At 37.5% G+C, this 15837-nt stretch overlaps 1 protein-coding gene across 3 annotated transcripts in view; it reads left to right on the top strand.

Moving 5' to 3' along the window:
• TJP2 (tight junction protein 2) overlaps positions 1-15837 on the top strand; it is a 53151-nt gene that overhangs the window by 26660 nt on the left and 10654 nt on the right. For all 3 annotated transcript variants that reach the window (XM_072404176.1, XM_072404174.1, XM_072404175.1), the window contains 10 exons: positions 5547-5600; positions 6893-7017; positions 8738-8840; positions 10160-10751; positions 12387-12490; positions 12720-12873; positions 13420-13525; positions 13656-13810; positions 14450-14516; positions 15306-15456. In XM_072404176.1, coding sequence (XP_072260277.1) covers positions 5556-5600; positions 6893-7017; positions 8738-8840; positions 10160-10751; positions 12387-12490; positions 12720-12873; positions 13420-13525; positions 13656-13810; positions 14450-14516; positions 15306-15456 — 1602 coding nt within the window. In that variant the 5' untranslated portion in view covers positions 5547-5555. The remainder of the gene's footprint in view (positions 1-5546; positions 5601-6892; positions 7018-8737; positions 8841-10159; positions 10752-12386; positions 12491-12719; positions 12874-13419; positions 13526-13655; positions 13811-14449; positions 14517-15305; positions 15457-15837) is intronic.

Genomic DNA, 15837 nt, shown 5'->3' with positions numbered 1-15837 from the left:
TGTGATTAGGGCTTCCAGGAGTGCAGGATGCCTAAGACTACAGACACACGTGCAAAATTTATCCATAGAAATTAATATTTAACAACCGACCAACGACGACGATGAACAAGGAATGTCGCTGAAAATGTATGACCAACCCGGCGGATCTAATCTGGCGACGATCGTTCGCTATCTATTGTGTGTACAGTCGTTCAGTGAATGTTTCTGTGGTACGCTTTCCCCGGTACACATCACTTCCTGCATCATTCAAATGATTGTATCTAGTGTTTGTACATTATTGGTGAATTATATTTAAACAATAGTATTGTTACAGCATGTACAGAATCGTGCACTATACGATCGTTCAAAATAATTGTGAATAATCGTTGATCGGTCGTTGATCGTTTGTTTTTTAACGATAAATATTGCACATGTGTACGTAGCCCAAGTCCCCTGCTATATACCTATAGGACACAGCAATGGCCTGGTGTTTGAAGGACGTAACAACACCAACTGAGGGGAAAAGAACATTGAGAAGTAGCTGGGTGTTGCTTCTGCCATCAGTACCCAGTCGTCTTCCGAGTTTAAAGTTTGTAGCGCTATTTCTTTTTGGTATGGAATCATAAGAAAGATAAAAGTGCTGATGTTCAGAACGGTCTCTGACACTTCATAGAAACATTAAAAAAGCCAGCCTATCAGCACTTTGTTAGGCAGGCCCAAAATAATAATATCATAACATTACTGTCTATGCTGAAGCTATTTCCTAGATTTCGTTTTTCTGTTAGATGTTCGACTCACACTGCAGATTATGATAAAGGAATAGATAGTCCAACAGTCAAAGGTTAAATGTCTATTGTGTAATCATTATAGAAGTTCTGCATAGTTTGTCGGTCATATTGGCACCTCTGACTTATATGAAGAACTGTGCTATAAAAAAAAAAATATATATGCATGTAATCCAGTGTCATTATGGCTGTCTCTTCCATATACTGTTTTACCCTCCAGTGTAACACACAGTTGTCCTGTCAAACAAGCGGGATCAGATTACCTGCTGAAAGGTGCACTGAACGAGAGGTGGGGCCTCTACACTAATTATTAACATGAGATCATTTCACTTATAGGATGATAGTAGTTTTTCTCTTGCTTACTTCTCCTACTGTCCACGGCACATCATGCCATGCAGACAGAAGGCAAGCCTGTCCGTAAACTCTCATCATGCATAGTCCAGCACAGACGCCGCACTTACACATGGCCTGGAAAACTGACAGTCAGGTTCCAAGATCAGGTAAACTAAGACTTCATGTGTTTTATTGATCGGTGGGCTTGTAGGTAGCAGGTTATGACTTGGCAAACATCTGTTATTGCTGTATCAGTAGAGGAGTTATAATCTAATATATAAACCTAATTCTAATAATATAATTAAATACCTCAGTGCAGTCTTATATAATGTGTTATTTCAAGTGGTTACCTTATTTACAACGACAATATAGTGAGTCATCTTACAATTCAAGGACCTTTTTATGTCATTGATAAAAAGAAATAATTCTTATCTCTCTATTATGTATAATGTGCAAGATTCACTTAATTTTCAAACACCATAAAGGTGTAAGTGTCCCTGTTTATAATCTAACTATATTTAGGGTATGTACAAACTGAATGCTTTTGCTGCAAGTAATTGTGCTTGGCAATACCCGTCTTGGACTATTCCTCAGTGTCCTTATCCCATGCCAGATTTGCATGGCCAATACCACTGAAGCCGGTGCTCCTTACAGTATAATAGTTTTATACCGGTAAATAGAGATTTTATATAATTATAAAGATACTATTGACACTTTGTGTGATGTGCCAAAAGTCTACCAAACCTGTGTGTGTGTGCACTCACTGTAAATTGGGTGAGTATTCTGGAAAGTGGCATTTATGCATTTTTGTAATGGTTTATATTGGTTTCAACTTGTTTATACTAATGATGGTGTCTATTTAGGAGATCATGTATGGATGGCCTTCACATTTATTCAAGTACCCATAAATATCCTTTAAAATAGTAAGGTCTTCAAAAAGTAGCTGCCAGTTGGGAAATCTAAAAAAGTAATACAATTTGAAGAAAGCTACAGCAAACTTTGTGTAGGAGCCATAAATAGCATGTGTGCCTTATGAAAGTATTTATAGGGCAATCATGTGACTTGTAATAGATAACACACAGTTATTGAAAGGAAACCTTCAATTACAGATGAAACATTTCATTGTGAAAGTTTTACCAGGACTCTGTTTACCTGGAAAACTTGTAATTATTATCAATCAATTGTCTTGTGTTTTCCATTTCTGCACCATTCAACATATGCAGGGATTGGGGAAAACTAGTATTTGGTTGGATTTTTTTGTTGATTCCTTACAATTAATTACTTTATTGGTGGCACCATTAGTTTGCTGAGATTTCAGAAAGACAAATGTGCTACTCTGATTAGTTTGGAAATAGCTGTGCAGGGAAGCATAAAAGACATTTTATTTCAAACTTTTTAGCACATGGATCCCTTGAAATAACTTTCGGATCTTCAGGGAATTGCAGTTATAATTCCTATATCCACAGCTCACAGGACATTAGTGTGGTGGTCAGTGGGAAATGTGCCTGTTACATTGCTGGCCATTGGGAAGAACACCACCTTTATTGATAGCCATCAAAGATGATGACACCAATGATGGCGTTTGAGGGTAACTTATCTGAAACTAACTGACCTTACATGCGCAAATTGCCTACTGCTCAAGGAACCCCTAGCAACCTCGGGGGGAACCCTAGTTGAGAAACCCTGCTCAATGATGTCAAAATGTGTAGTTGCACTAGAGTGGTAATAAAGTATTAAACTTGGGTAAAGTTTTACTCAGAGTCGATCTTTACATTTTGTGGTTTTATGACAATAAATCTAGTATTCTATTTTACTTAGTAGGTATCTAGAAAAAAAATCACAATTATTTAAATTGAATATTTTTTTAATGCGGACTGTTTGCCTCTCATACCATTTCCGAACCCAGGCTGAACTGATACTTGTGGTATGCACAGTTAAACATAACACATAAAATATGTTTTATCCTTCAGTCAAAGCACCAAATGTTTCACATTCTTTATGATGACCTCTCTCTAGTGGAACTGTTTGAATTTGGGTGGAAGTCCATTTGGCTTTAACAAAGCAAAATTTATGGATTGGTAATATTGAATCAAAATTGTAAATTAAATGGAGAGAAAAGAAAGCGGCTTTTTATGACAAACTGGTTTTACTCCCCTGAGGAAGCCCCTTTGAGCGAAATGAGACAATGCCTTTGCATTGAATAATTACCCGGGACTGTAAGGTTTGTTCTTATCAGGCTTCAAAAACTATGTAAGAAGCCCAATACCTACAGTGAGGGAAAGAAGTATTTGATCCCCTGCTGATTTTGTAGGTTTGCCCTCTGACAAAGAAATGACCAGTCTATAATTGTAAAAGTACCGTATTTTCCGGTGTATAAGGCGACTGGGCGTATAAGACGACCCCCCACTGTAACCAATCATTTGGGGGTCGTGTTATATGCCCAGTATTGTACTGTTCCTTCTGCCTGTCAGATCTCACTATTGTGAGAGAACTGAGAGGCAGAAAGAACTGTACACTACTAGTTCTAAGTAATGAATGGGCACGTTCCTTTAATGAATGGGCGTGTTCCAGTGGAGAGCCAATCCAGGCTCAGGAGGACTCGTGTAAGCTGAAAAGCAGGAAGACAGAAGGAGGCACAGGAGGACTCGCAGGGACGCCAGACCAGAGAGGGGACTCGCGGGGACACCGGACGCTGCAGGTAAGTGCTGGTACCCGGCGTACAAGACGACCCCTGACATTGTCATAGATTTTTCGGGGTTAAAAAGTCATCTTGTACGCCGGAAAATACGGTAGGTGTATTTTTGGTGTGTGAGACAGAATACCAACAAAAGAATCCTCAAAAACCCAGTGCTCAAAAGTTTGAGCTTCATTTGCATTGTAATGAGTGCAATAAGTATTTGATCCCTTCGTAAAAGATGACTTAGTACTTGGTGGCAAACCCCTAGTTGACAATCACAGAGGTCAGACGTTTCTTGTAGTTAGCCACCAGGTTTGCACACATCTCAGGAGGGATTTTGTCTCATTCCTCTTTGAAGATCCTCTCCAAGTCAGTAAGGTTTCGAGGCTGATGTTTGGAAACTCGAACCTTCAGCTCCCTCCACAGATTTTCTATGGGAATAAGGTCTGGAGCCTGGCTAGGCCACTCCAGGACCTTTATGTGCTTCTTCTTGAGCCACTCCTTTGTTGCCTTGGCCGTGTGTTTTGGGTCATTGTTATGCTAGAATACCCATCCATGACCCATTTTCAATGCCCTGGCTGAGCGAAGGAAGTGCTCGCCCAAGATTTGACAGTACACAGCCCCGTCCATTGTCCCTTTGATGCGGTTAAGGTGTCCTGTCCCCTTAGCAGAAAAACACCCAAGCATATTATGTCTACCTCTGTCCGCCAACTGTTTTCACCTTCTCACCAAGCTGGGTGGCGATAGTCTTGTTGCCCAGTCCATTGATTGATTGATTGCTTGCTTCTGTGGACAGGTGTCTTTTATACAGGTACTGTAACAAGCTTGGATTAGGAGCACTCCCTTCCCACAGGGAAGACACCTGGGAGCCTGAAATCTTGCTGGTTGATAGGGGATCAAATACTTATTTCACTCATTACACTGCACATCAAGCTCTGACTTTTGAGCACTGTTTTTTTGAGGCTTTTGTTGTTATTTTGTCTCTCACAACTACAATAAACCTACCATTACAATTATAGACTGGTCATTTCTTTGTCAGAGGGCAAACGTACAATATCATCAGGGGATCAAATACTTCTTTCCCTCACTGTATATCTTATGTACAAAGTTGATTGGGGTGATAAGCTTTATTGTGCATCCACTGAATGTTCTGTATTCTACTTTTCTTGTTTATTTTGCTTAGAATAAAGGATTTTATATGTACAAAAACCAGTTTGCCATAAAAAGCTGTTTTCTTTCCTCTCCATTTAATTTTCTAAATTTGCTTGGCAACTACTATGGTAGATAATCAAGCACTGTCCTCGGGATACACTCTTCTTTCCTATATAGAATCAAAATTGTAGTTTATCTTGTTGACACTGCAACCAACAGCCCTGTTCTAAAGTTGTCTGCCCAAAATCCAAACAGCACCAATAATCTCAGCCAGTTATTACAGCAGATAAATAAAAATGTAGTTTGACCATGTGTTATAATAATTAACAATTTTTTAATATTTACTGACTACTTGGAGATCGAAATATATTAGGGAAGGGTTAAAATTTTGGTCTGTATTGCTTTTTTGTTTTCTTTTTTGGATACAGCAAAGTAGAGTTGAACAGTAAATGAAACCCTTTGGGGTGTCTCCAATAGCAGTATAAATCTGAAAAAAATATTTTGACCTTAGATTAACGTTATTATTATAATTCCTTTGTAATGCCAACCTAAATTGAAAAGAGTTCATCTTAGCATATCTTTTTCCTGGCGGGCTAATGATTGTTTTTCTTTTGATCTAGGCCTCCAGCATGGAAGAGACCATATGGGAGCAGTACACAGTCACCTTGCAGAAGGTAAGCATATTAAATTTCTATGATTTCTCCTGCCTAAGGCTTTTACAATGACTAGAAACCATTTTTTTGCATTACAGCTTTCCAAAGCTTCATGTACTAAATCTCTAAAATAAAATTACAGAAATACACCTGGTCAAAACCGCTAAAAAGACCATGTCACCTTTACCTTTCCAGGGTACATGGTCTCTTTAAAGCCTATACCCAAATCTACTTATACTAAACTTCACACTATTCTGCCACTGTCTCTTTCTCCAATATTATCTCCGTTTAAAGGGCGCAATAATGTCCTCCCTCCATCAAAGGACAGTATTTAGACCCAAACATTGAATCCTGGGAAGAGGTCAGATGATCCTCCATACCCAGGAACATTGGTTATTCTGCAATGGATTCAGCTGTAAAGGTGAGTATAATTGAATCTAGGTGGGGGATTTTAAAAAGTAAAATTTAAAAATGTATTAGTTAAAATGTATTATTAGTAACCTTGTTACTGCGTATTTAATTAAATAATTTTGAGGTAAAACTCATGTCCAGACAAAGGTTTACTTGTGTGCAGTATCAAAAAGTGCACTGTTTTGAAATCTTATTTGCTATAGCTCTCATTCTTCTCCACACAGTTTATGCATAACCACTCTACTTAATAATTGGTTTTATTGCTGTCCATGTCCTGGTTTTCCCCTAACATCCCGCTCTTGTTAGAAATCACTAACTTAGAAAAATCTCTGTGCAGAAATTGACAGCAGCTGAATCATGTGAAATATTTTAGTAGTATGAGATTTACATTGTCCATGTGGCTTTCGGGTCTTTTGTACATAACCACAATTTTTCTTTACATTTTGGGTTTCCAATTGCTGAAAAAAATATATATAATTTATCTTTTCCCTCTTTGGTGATTTATAGGTTATTATTATTTTAAAATGTTTAGTCCACCTGAAAGTAATATTTCATTTTTTGAATTAGCATTTTGGGGCTGAATATTGTGTCTTAAATTTAGCAATGAGGTCTCATTACTATAGTTATTGCAGTTTTGTAATTTTGGGTGTTGCTGTCCTGCTTACGGTATTGTGTTGCCTCCTGTTGCATTCTTCGCACTTTAAATGGGGAGAGAGGAATCTCCTCCTAATGGATGCAACCAGTGTACAGAGCTGGGATTTGAAGCTTGGGCATTCCATTTAAAATTTAGGACCTCATAAACTGCTAGGTGGTTTTACCTATCCTGCATCCGTCATGGAGGAACTAAAACTTTTGGCAGTGTTTTTCCCAGATTTATCAACTCTAATGTTTTGCTTTTATAGGATAGCAAAAAGGGCTTTGGAATTGCAGTATCTGGAGGAAGAGATAATCCACACTTTGATAATGGTGAACCTTCCATTGTAATTTCTGATGTGCTTCCTGGGGGTCCAGCTGATGGATATTTACAGTAAGTAAAAAAAAAAAATATATATATATAAATTACCTATGCTTCGGCAATTTTACAAGCATTGTGCAATATATTTAGGGACTGGCACATGCCTACCTATCAGTGATTCTTGGTGATACAGCATAATTAGGGTCAGCTTTGGTGTCTAATATTACCACTATTATTCATACTTACTAAACCCTAATACTATTATTATTATTATTGGTAAACCTGTGACCTGGCTACAGAAGTTATAGGAGTTTCCTTTTTATTACCAGCAGTATTGAGCATTAGAACAAGTCCTCACTAACCTCTGTAGCAGCAGGCATTGTAGATACGTTCATTCTTAAATCATAACTGCATTCTGGTTCTCTAGCTTTTTCCTATTCTATTCTGTCTATTCCAATTATGACTTGGCAGCTATCTAATTTTAAGTGTGGAATTAGGCTGGCAAGAATCCTACTACAATCAGACCACCTTTGTAATAATATGAACAGTGAGCCCTGTTATTGTAGAAAAATGACAGACGCTGAAAGACACTTGGATCACAAGCTAAAGCAGTAGGAAGCTCAATACTAGTGTAGTGATGTGTAGTTCTAAGTGCTAAGCAACCCCCTGCTATGTCTTTTCTAGCAAATTTGGATAGCTGACCCCCCGTTAGTTGAACCACTGTAGCTCTGGGTCTGACACTGCAGGTATTCATGATTACAAAATTACCTTTTTTAGTACCTTTTATATCTGCATGAAGTTAGTTGTACTGAAATACTACTACTCATTGGATATAAAAATGTTTGCATAGCTTTTCTTCCAGCAAAACTGTATGCACATTTGTTCTCTGTCGATTAACCAGTATTTGCTCATTAGTGTTTAGGAATTTTTTGCACATTGTAAAAAGCTTGATTTTTTTATTTTTTTTTTGGAGACTGTGGACTGTAGCAGTCACTAATATACAGCAGAATTGTAAACTCCAGAACCTTGATGTCACTGGAGGTACCAATAAACCAGGTGCCTCCCTTTCTCTATAAGTTTTCTTTTCTTTACTACTACAAGTTCTGCTCTAATAAAAAGTCTCGATCTGCAAAAGTAAGAGGAAAAATCTACATATCTGAGATGCTGGAATGGGACTCACAAAACGTCCTTGTTCATCCCCCTAGAGAGCAGCTGTGACACATAATGCTGACAACTAATTATTCCAGTTGTTGAGTTTGCCAGGGACTACATTTTCATAACGAGGACTTAGGCAGAATTCAGCAAATAGGAACATTTTATTAAAATTGTGTTTGCACATATTCTCATCAGGGTTGTGGAATTAGTTATTTATTAGTTTGTTGTTGATTACATCCAGATTTTTAACCCTAGTCTCAAAATTTTGAACACTGCTATTGATTCACCACAGAACAATTCCATAACCCAAACCCTTTGCAAAATGGACATTAGCAGTACATCTGTGCATGCATACACATTTTCCCATGTTTTATCCCTTTAAAGACTTTTCAAGTACAGTAAGATATTGGTAATGTGCCAGAAATGCACTCGGCTCCTAAATCCTCTAGTGGGGTTACAACACCATTTTTGTGGACCAAATGGTGACAGCCCTACCCAGTTGTGTATAGGTTGTGGATTCTTATAGGAGAAAGGATTGTTAAGGATATTTCTGGAATAAATATAGCAATAGTTTTTTTTTTCTCATGGTTTGGCAAGTTTTTTCGTACAACCATTAATGTTATTGCCTTTTTTACAGAGAGAATGATCGAGTGGTTATGGTCAATGGAACATCCTTGGAAAATGTGCTCCATTCATTTGCAGTACAGCAGTTAAGAAAATGTGGCAAAACAGCTAATTTTGTAAGTATATTAAATATGTTTGTATTGTTTGCAGTGATGGTGCAATTCACAACAAGTATTTGTTATGTCTCGTTCACTTATAAATCTGATATAAACCTCCAGGTTAAATTTTAAAATATCAGGTAATATTATTGTTTTAAAGGTAACACTTTTTTTATAGCAAGTATGCAGGGCTTTAAACGACTGTCAGATTAATTTGTCTTGCAAGGGAGATTCTCTTTCCCATATTAGTTTTTCTAGGAGGTATTGTCCCCGTTGTATTTTCCCTCAGCTCTTGCGAGCATTACATTTACCTTTCTGTCTGTATGACTATAGTCAGCATGCTAATAAATAAAGAGGAGGATCTCCTTAATGACTAGTAATTCAATAGCTAATTGGCATTTCCAATAACTGGTGCTTCTTAAATATAGTTTTGGGCATTGATCAAACATGTTTATAGTAAAGAAGAACAAATCAAATGCCCAGATATTTTCTGATTCTAAAAATATAAAAGTGAAACTCTCACAAAAATGCTATATCAAAATTTTGGACTCCCAAATGGAGAAGTTTAGAAAAATATAACTGTACGTTTCTTAGAGAAACTTAATTTGTGGCAAAGAAAACTATAGCTTTTCAATGAACTCTTTCCCCTCTTCCTACCACCTACTAAACGAAATGTCACTACCCCCAACCCTCAATGAGCAAAGCAGTAAGACATTAGTAAAAAAAAAATCCACTTGAACCCTGGAGGCTCATTAAATGAAATCTAATTTGTCCTAGATGACCCTCATCTTTACAAAATTTTACCATTCTTTGTATTTGAAAATATTCATCTGCTTGAGTGAGTTCAGAGGTTAAATGTGCAGTTGTTTCGTTTTGTTCTTTGAGTATATGACTAAAGATGGTTGGAAGCATTTGGTTTGTCCAACACATAAGGTAAAAGAAAGGGGCATGGATTCAATGACGGAGGCAAGTCAAGTACTGCCATACATTTTCCTGTTGAGTAATGCAGTGGTTTATTTCACAGAAGGAATTTATTGTGTTGAGTTGTGTAGGAGAATTCACAAGCTAAAGTCACAGGCGTTATGACAGCTACAGTAGATATGGCATAATTTTGCCATGGGTGTGCCATGTAAGAAAGCTCCAAACATTGTTTGCTGCTTGTAGAAGTCATAGGAGAAAGGTTTTTGATGGCATGTCATCAACCTAATTTCATCTTAATTAGTTAGGAACAAGGCTGACTTAAATACCACAACTGGCACGAGAACAAAATAAATGACAGCTTTTAGAATACTATCAGCCTAATTTTATCATGTTCTTAAATTTGTCTTGTTAAATAGGTGGTAAAAAGACCTCGTAAAGTTCAAGTTACAGCATCAAGACGGACACCTTCTCCTGAGCCTGACCCGCGAGCTTTTGACACTCTAGATGATGATGGACATTTTGACCGCAGGAGCGCATACAGTGGTTACAGTGAGAGCTGGCAAAGTGGAAGTGGCCGGCGAAGCAGGGATTCCAGCCCAGACAGAGGCTATGGAAGAGATCAGGAAAGAGGTCGTTCTCATGATAAAGATCCAGAATATGGCCGGGGGAGAAGTAGAGAACGAAACCTAGATGATGACCATGGTTACAGAAGGGAACGCAGCCGAGGTAGAAGTGTGGATCGGGATTTAAGTGAAGAGCGCAGGAATAGGAGGGATCGGGGAAAGAGTGTGGATAGAGAAGAGTCATTTGAACGTAGCTACAGCGGGGACTATAGTCCAGAAAGAGGAAGTATACAGAAATTTCAAGGAGACTACAAAAATGAAAAAGAACTACTTCACCGCAGTCGTGATAGACTTCTGTCCCACAGTCCCCCACCAGAACCACACCGACGAAAGGATCAAGAAAAGCCCATCAGTGTACTCCTTGCCAAAAAGAAACCAAATGAAGGTAAGTTGCCAGTTTCTTCATCAATGCATGTGTAGACACTTTACATTTCAATAATAGTGAAATATATTTAGAATTTGCTTCTTGTATAGTGTAATTTATAATATTACATTAGGGTCATAAAATAATCTGATTTTTAAAACCAATACATACTGACTGTTTTCAATTATTCACACCTTAAAAGGTATTTGTGTATCAGCTTAGACAGGAGACATGTATTGAAGAAACACATTGATATCAGAATCACAAATTGTAAATTCATTGCTTCTGTTACAGATCTTTTGTAGCCTTTCTGTTAGTGTCTTATTACTAGACCAATGCCAGTTAAAGACATTTCTAAATTTTTTAAACAACTTATAATTTATCCGAGGTGCAGTACCCCAAGCAAGTTTTTGCATTTTATGTTGCTACAATAGAAGTAAATATACACCCCTTTTTCCAGTCCGCAATACACTGATGTTCACCTATGTGCATTGTAGTAAGATAAAATGCAGGTTAGTTGCAGTGTGTTGGGGATGTGTGTTAGAATGCCATTATAAATGAATAGTATAAAGGGGATTGTATCATATAGCAGGTTACAACCATTACCTTCCTAACAAACTCCAAGAAGCTATGTACCCTCTTCCCACTGCATTTTCTTTTTCCCCGTCTTGATAGCTGTCCTTACAGACCCCGACCAGTGTAATAAAGCTTAGTAAAACAAAGGTGCCTGATTTATATACTTGTTTGACTCAGTGGGCCTGATTTATTAAAGCTCCAAAGCTGGAGAGGATACACTTTCATCAGCGAAGCTGGGTGATACAGCAAACCTGTGATGGATTTCTTTTAGGTCTTTTGCTATTTTACATATATTAACATATGTTAATATATTACATACATATATTTTACATACATATTTTACATATATTAACATATGTTTTGAACCTTTAAATCTGGACTAGATCCATTCCAGGTTTGCTGGATTACCCAGCCTCACTGATGAAAGTTTATCCTCTCCAGCCTTGGAGAGCTTTCATAAATCAGGGCCAGTGTGTTTACTTCCAGAACTGCACTGCATTCCCTATGGGGAAAAAATCCCTTCATTTGGGAGAGAGAGAGGTTGTGTCCTAGGTATACTACGTATCCACTCGAAACCCACTCCCTTGAGCTTTAGATTATTGGGATTAATTGACTGTATTCTCTTGAGATGCATCCAGATTGTGTGTGGGAAACATCTAGATCTCAGTCGGTGTCTGGAGCTGGGACGGAGTTTTTTTGCAAATAAAAAGCCTAACTACAACCCCTGGCAAAATTATGAAATCACTACTCTTGGAGGACCCCCATTTATCTGTTTTACTTTGTGTTTTCACGAAATACGTCACACTTGTCAATGACTGGCTAAAAAATATGACAACTTGGATATGTGCTATTCTACATTTTATGTATGTTATTTTATGTATGTTTTTAAACATAATCATTTAATAAAGTACTTTAGACTTGAGATCATTATGGTCAATATACACCCATGTTTTTTTTTTGGGTGCCTAAATTTTTTGTATAAAAAAGTCCTGTATATTGAAATATTTATTTAAAAATTGTGCTTGTCAAATTTATGTTAAAAAATATTTATTATTGTTTGTACACTTTTATTTCGTTCAGAATATGGTTTACGTTTGGGCAGCCAGATATTCATTAAGGAAATGACAGATGCTGGTTTAGCGACAAGAGATGGAAGCTTAAATGAAGGAGACATTGTTCTTAAGGTGAGTTATAGTCTGGTAATAATAGTTCACAGTGTTTATGAATTTATTAATTTATTTACAATTTCAGAAAATAATATTAGAGGTGTTACCTGTAATGTTGGAAAATTGGTGACATTCTAGCCCTTCAATTTCCCAAATATTACAGGTTTAGTTTGAATTGGTTTGAAAACAATAAAAGAAAGTAAAATTTTAACTGAGGTTTGAAACTATTACTGATTTTCTATTACAGATCAATGGCACTGTAACAGAAAACATGTCTTTAGCTGATGCACGGAAGCTGATCGAGAAGTCAAGAGGGAAACTGCAGATGGTGGTGCAGAGAGATGCAAGACAAACTCTGATTAACATTCCTTCTGTGCATGACAGTGACTCTGACATAGGAGGTGGGTGTTTCTTAATTCCAATTTTTTTAAAATTCCTTTATTTCAGTTGGGGTTTTGTTAACAGTAGCACGGTGTGTTAGTAATGTCTGTGATTTTACCACTGATAAGGGTAAAACACAATGAACCTATCAAAATGATTTCATCCCTTTAAAGATTAATAGCTGGTGATATTGTAAGTAGTGTCTAAGTAAAGTCTTTACCTGGTGGTTGTACACATTTTGTTTTCTTTCCTACCTGATATTTGGTGAAAGGGATAATAAAGTGTACTTCATATGTCAGTGTGTTGTATCTTTACGGCTCCTAGGCAAGGGACCATTTATAAGAACTCACTACCTGGGAAGGCAAAACAGATGTGCCTAGTTGCTTGCCTAAATCTCAAATTCAGCTCCATTTTAGGCTAGCAAAAGAGGAACTCCATTAGCAGAAATGGTTACATTATGTTGGTTTTGCTGCTGGTCATGTGCGGCCCTGATATGGCCCTTAAGTTTTTGGTGTGCTGTTAATAGTTCATATAAAAGCGTGTTTTTTTTCTTACAATGTTGACAGATATTTCTGAGATAGAGTCTAATCGTTCTGGCTCCCCAGTCGAGGATACAAGGTTGCACCACTCAGACTCTCATTCCTCCTCTGAGAAGCTAAAAGAAAAAACAATGTAGGTATCGTCATTTTTCCTGCAGCAGGCAATGACCTAGGGCTGCTACCGTACAAGGTGAAATATAGTAACTATCGTAAAAACCTCCATGTCATTTTGCCTTTAAAAATGTTTTGTTCCTTCCTGTTAGCTCTAAAGAAGATCCACCCAACAGACTGGCCAAGATGGGCGCTATGCCCACTCCTTTTAAAGTGATGAACAGAGCCGAGAGTCCTGCTCCTGTCAGTGTTAGTCCAGTGGTTCCAGAGACCCCCCCAGAACCAGTGTACATAGAAGACATTCCAGGTTAGCAACAAAATATGTCTATATGTATTTTTCCTCATAAAAGGATTTATTAATGTTTCTTAGGGGCATGCCTAAATAATTTTTTTAGTGATTTAGAATTAACTTCTTTAACACATTAATATCAACAGGGAAGGGTTAAGTGACAGGCAGTTTTTATTACTGAGATTGCCATGATCAGCAAAATATCAATAGTAAGGGTTGTTTCTTTTGTTTTTTGTTTTTTAATAATGCAAATAATTCTAGGTCCTATTGTAGGCACTAAGTAGACTTTCTTAAGTATTATTTATCTGTAGATCATTGCATAGCAGAATGCTATCCCACCAGCAGTTATTACCATGAAACGTTTCCCACTTTTCTGATGCTGACTCCTGCACTCCTGCAATTTTTTGCAAGGCAGCTGACTTCACTGCTACAGAAGACAGGGCTGGCCTATTGCATTGAACATTTATGACATATTTGTGTTTGTCTTGCTTGTCCAGGTTTGTGTTATTTGCCTATTTCTGTGTCTTTCTATATTTCTAAACATCAGCAAAAAATTTGTTGTTTATGTAAGTATAGTAACTGGTAGTTTTCTGTTTTTGGGCTTTTATAAGATGATTTCATTCCTAAATATGGATTTATGTTCTCTGTTTTTTACAGCTGAGAAGCCTGTAGTGGTTCGAAAGCAGTTCCTGCAGCCAAGTCCAGAAGATTTAGAGATTTATGGGTATGTTTTTAAACTTTTGAGCTGTATTAGGAACCCTTTCATAAACTGAATGAATTAATTGTGTCCTAAATCTGCTATTCATGTGTACAACTTACCATGAGTGCAATGTAGAAGGTAGATGGCAGGAAAACACCACTTGCTCTTGTGATACTGGAATCACAAAAATATTGTGTATGTGTAGATACCTGCAGTTTTAAGTTCCACATTACAGAATACATGATCGGGCAGGTGGTTATTGCAGAAAGGGAGATGTGATGTCTTTTCTGCAATATACCATCTTACCTGTCAGGAAAATGACAAAAAAGCTGAGCTGCCTAGCATGAGTGTGCAGGGGATGAATAAACTCTCACACACCGCTCCCCTGCGTGGAAGTTATGTCATTCCGGCCTGGCCAATCAAAGATCGTCCATGGGAAGAAGAAGAGAAGGAAGATGGTGGTGCTTCGATGGAACATCGATAAGTGAGTATCGCGGGTTTATTTCCGCTTTAGGATGTGCAGTAGCCCATTGTAATACATCAGATTTAATATTCCCTACTGTCAAAAGTGAACTAAAATATATATGTATATAGGAGTTTGTGTCAAATGAATTGTAATATTGTCCTGAAATTTACTCTGCCCTCACAGAAAATACAGCCACATTGTTAACATGACTTTTCTCTGCAGTACCTATACAATATTATTGTTCACATCTTTGCCCCTACCTTTCATAGGACAGCTACTGACTGATGAGATGTTTACTTCTCATTGTACTTTATAGGTACCTACATTAAAGTATTTTTTTCATTTAGGCCCAATACAAAAATGATTCAGTTTCGAAAGGGAGACAGCGTGGGCATGAGGCTTGCTGGTGGTAATGATGTTGGTATATTTATTGCTGGTGTTCAGGAGGGAAGTGCTGCTGAGCAAGAAGGTCTGCAAGAGGGAGATCAGCTGCTTAAGGTAACACTTTATATTTTACAGCTGGATATGGTGCAGGTGTACTTTCTAAATGTTAAAAGTTTTTTAATTTTTTTTCCTTCAAAAAAAAAGTTATGCCTGGATTGAGAAAGACCCTAATCATATTGTAGTTAAATCTGTGCTGCCATCTGTGTCTCCACTGGGTGGAGTGTCCTCATAACACCCTGTGTGCATGGGCGTGCTAAAGGAATGGAATTATTTAGTAAATCTTCCCATCTGGGACACCGAGTGCTGTCAGACCTAATATAGCTTTGAGTCTTCCCTACTCTAATGAAAATTAGAGAAAGTATTGGGAGGTGTTGGAGTTTTATTACTGAACATATTCTTATGAACAAGTCCTATGCTAGGCTACTTTAGTCCCCG

Source organism: Pyxicephalus adspersus, chromosome 3, assembly GCF_032062135.1.
Source record: "Pyxicephalus adspersus chromosome 3, UCB_Pads_2.0, whole genome shotgun sequence".
Lineage (NCBI taxonomy): Eukaryota > Metazoa > Chordata > Amphibia > Anura > Pyxicephalidae > Pyxicephalus > Pyxicephalus adspersus.
This window is presented reverse-complemented; position numbering and strand designations above follow the sequence as displayed.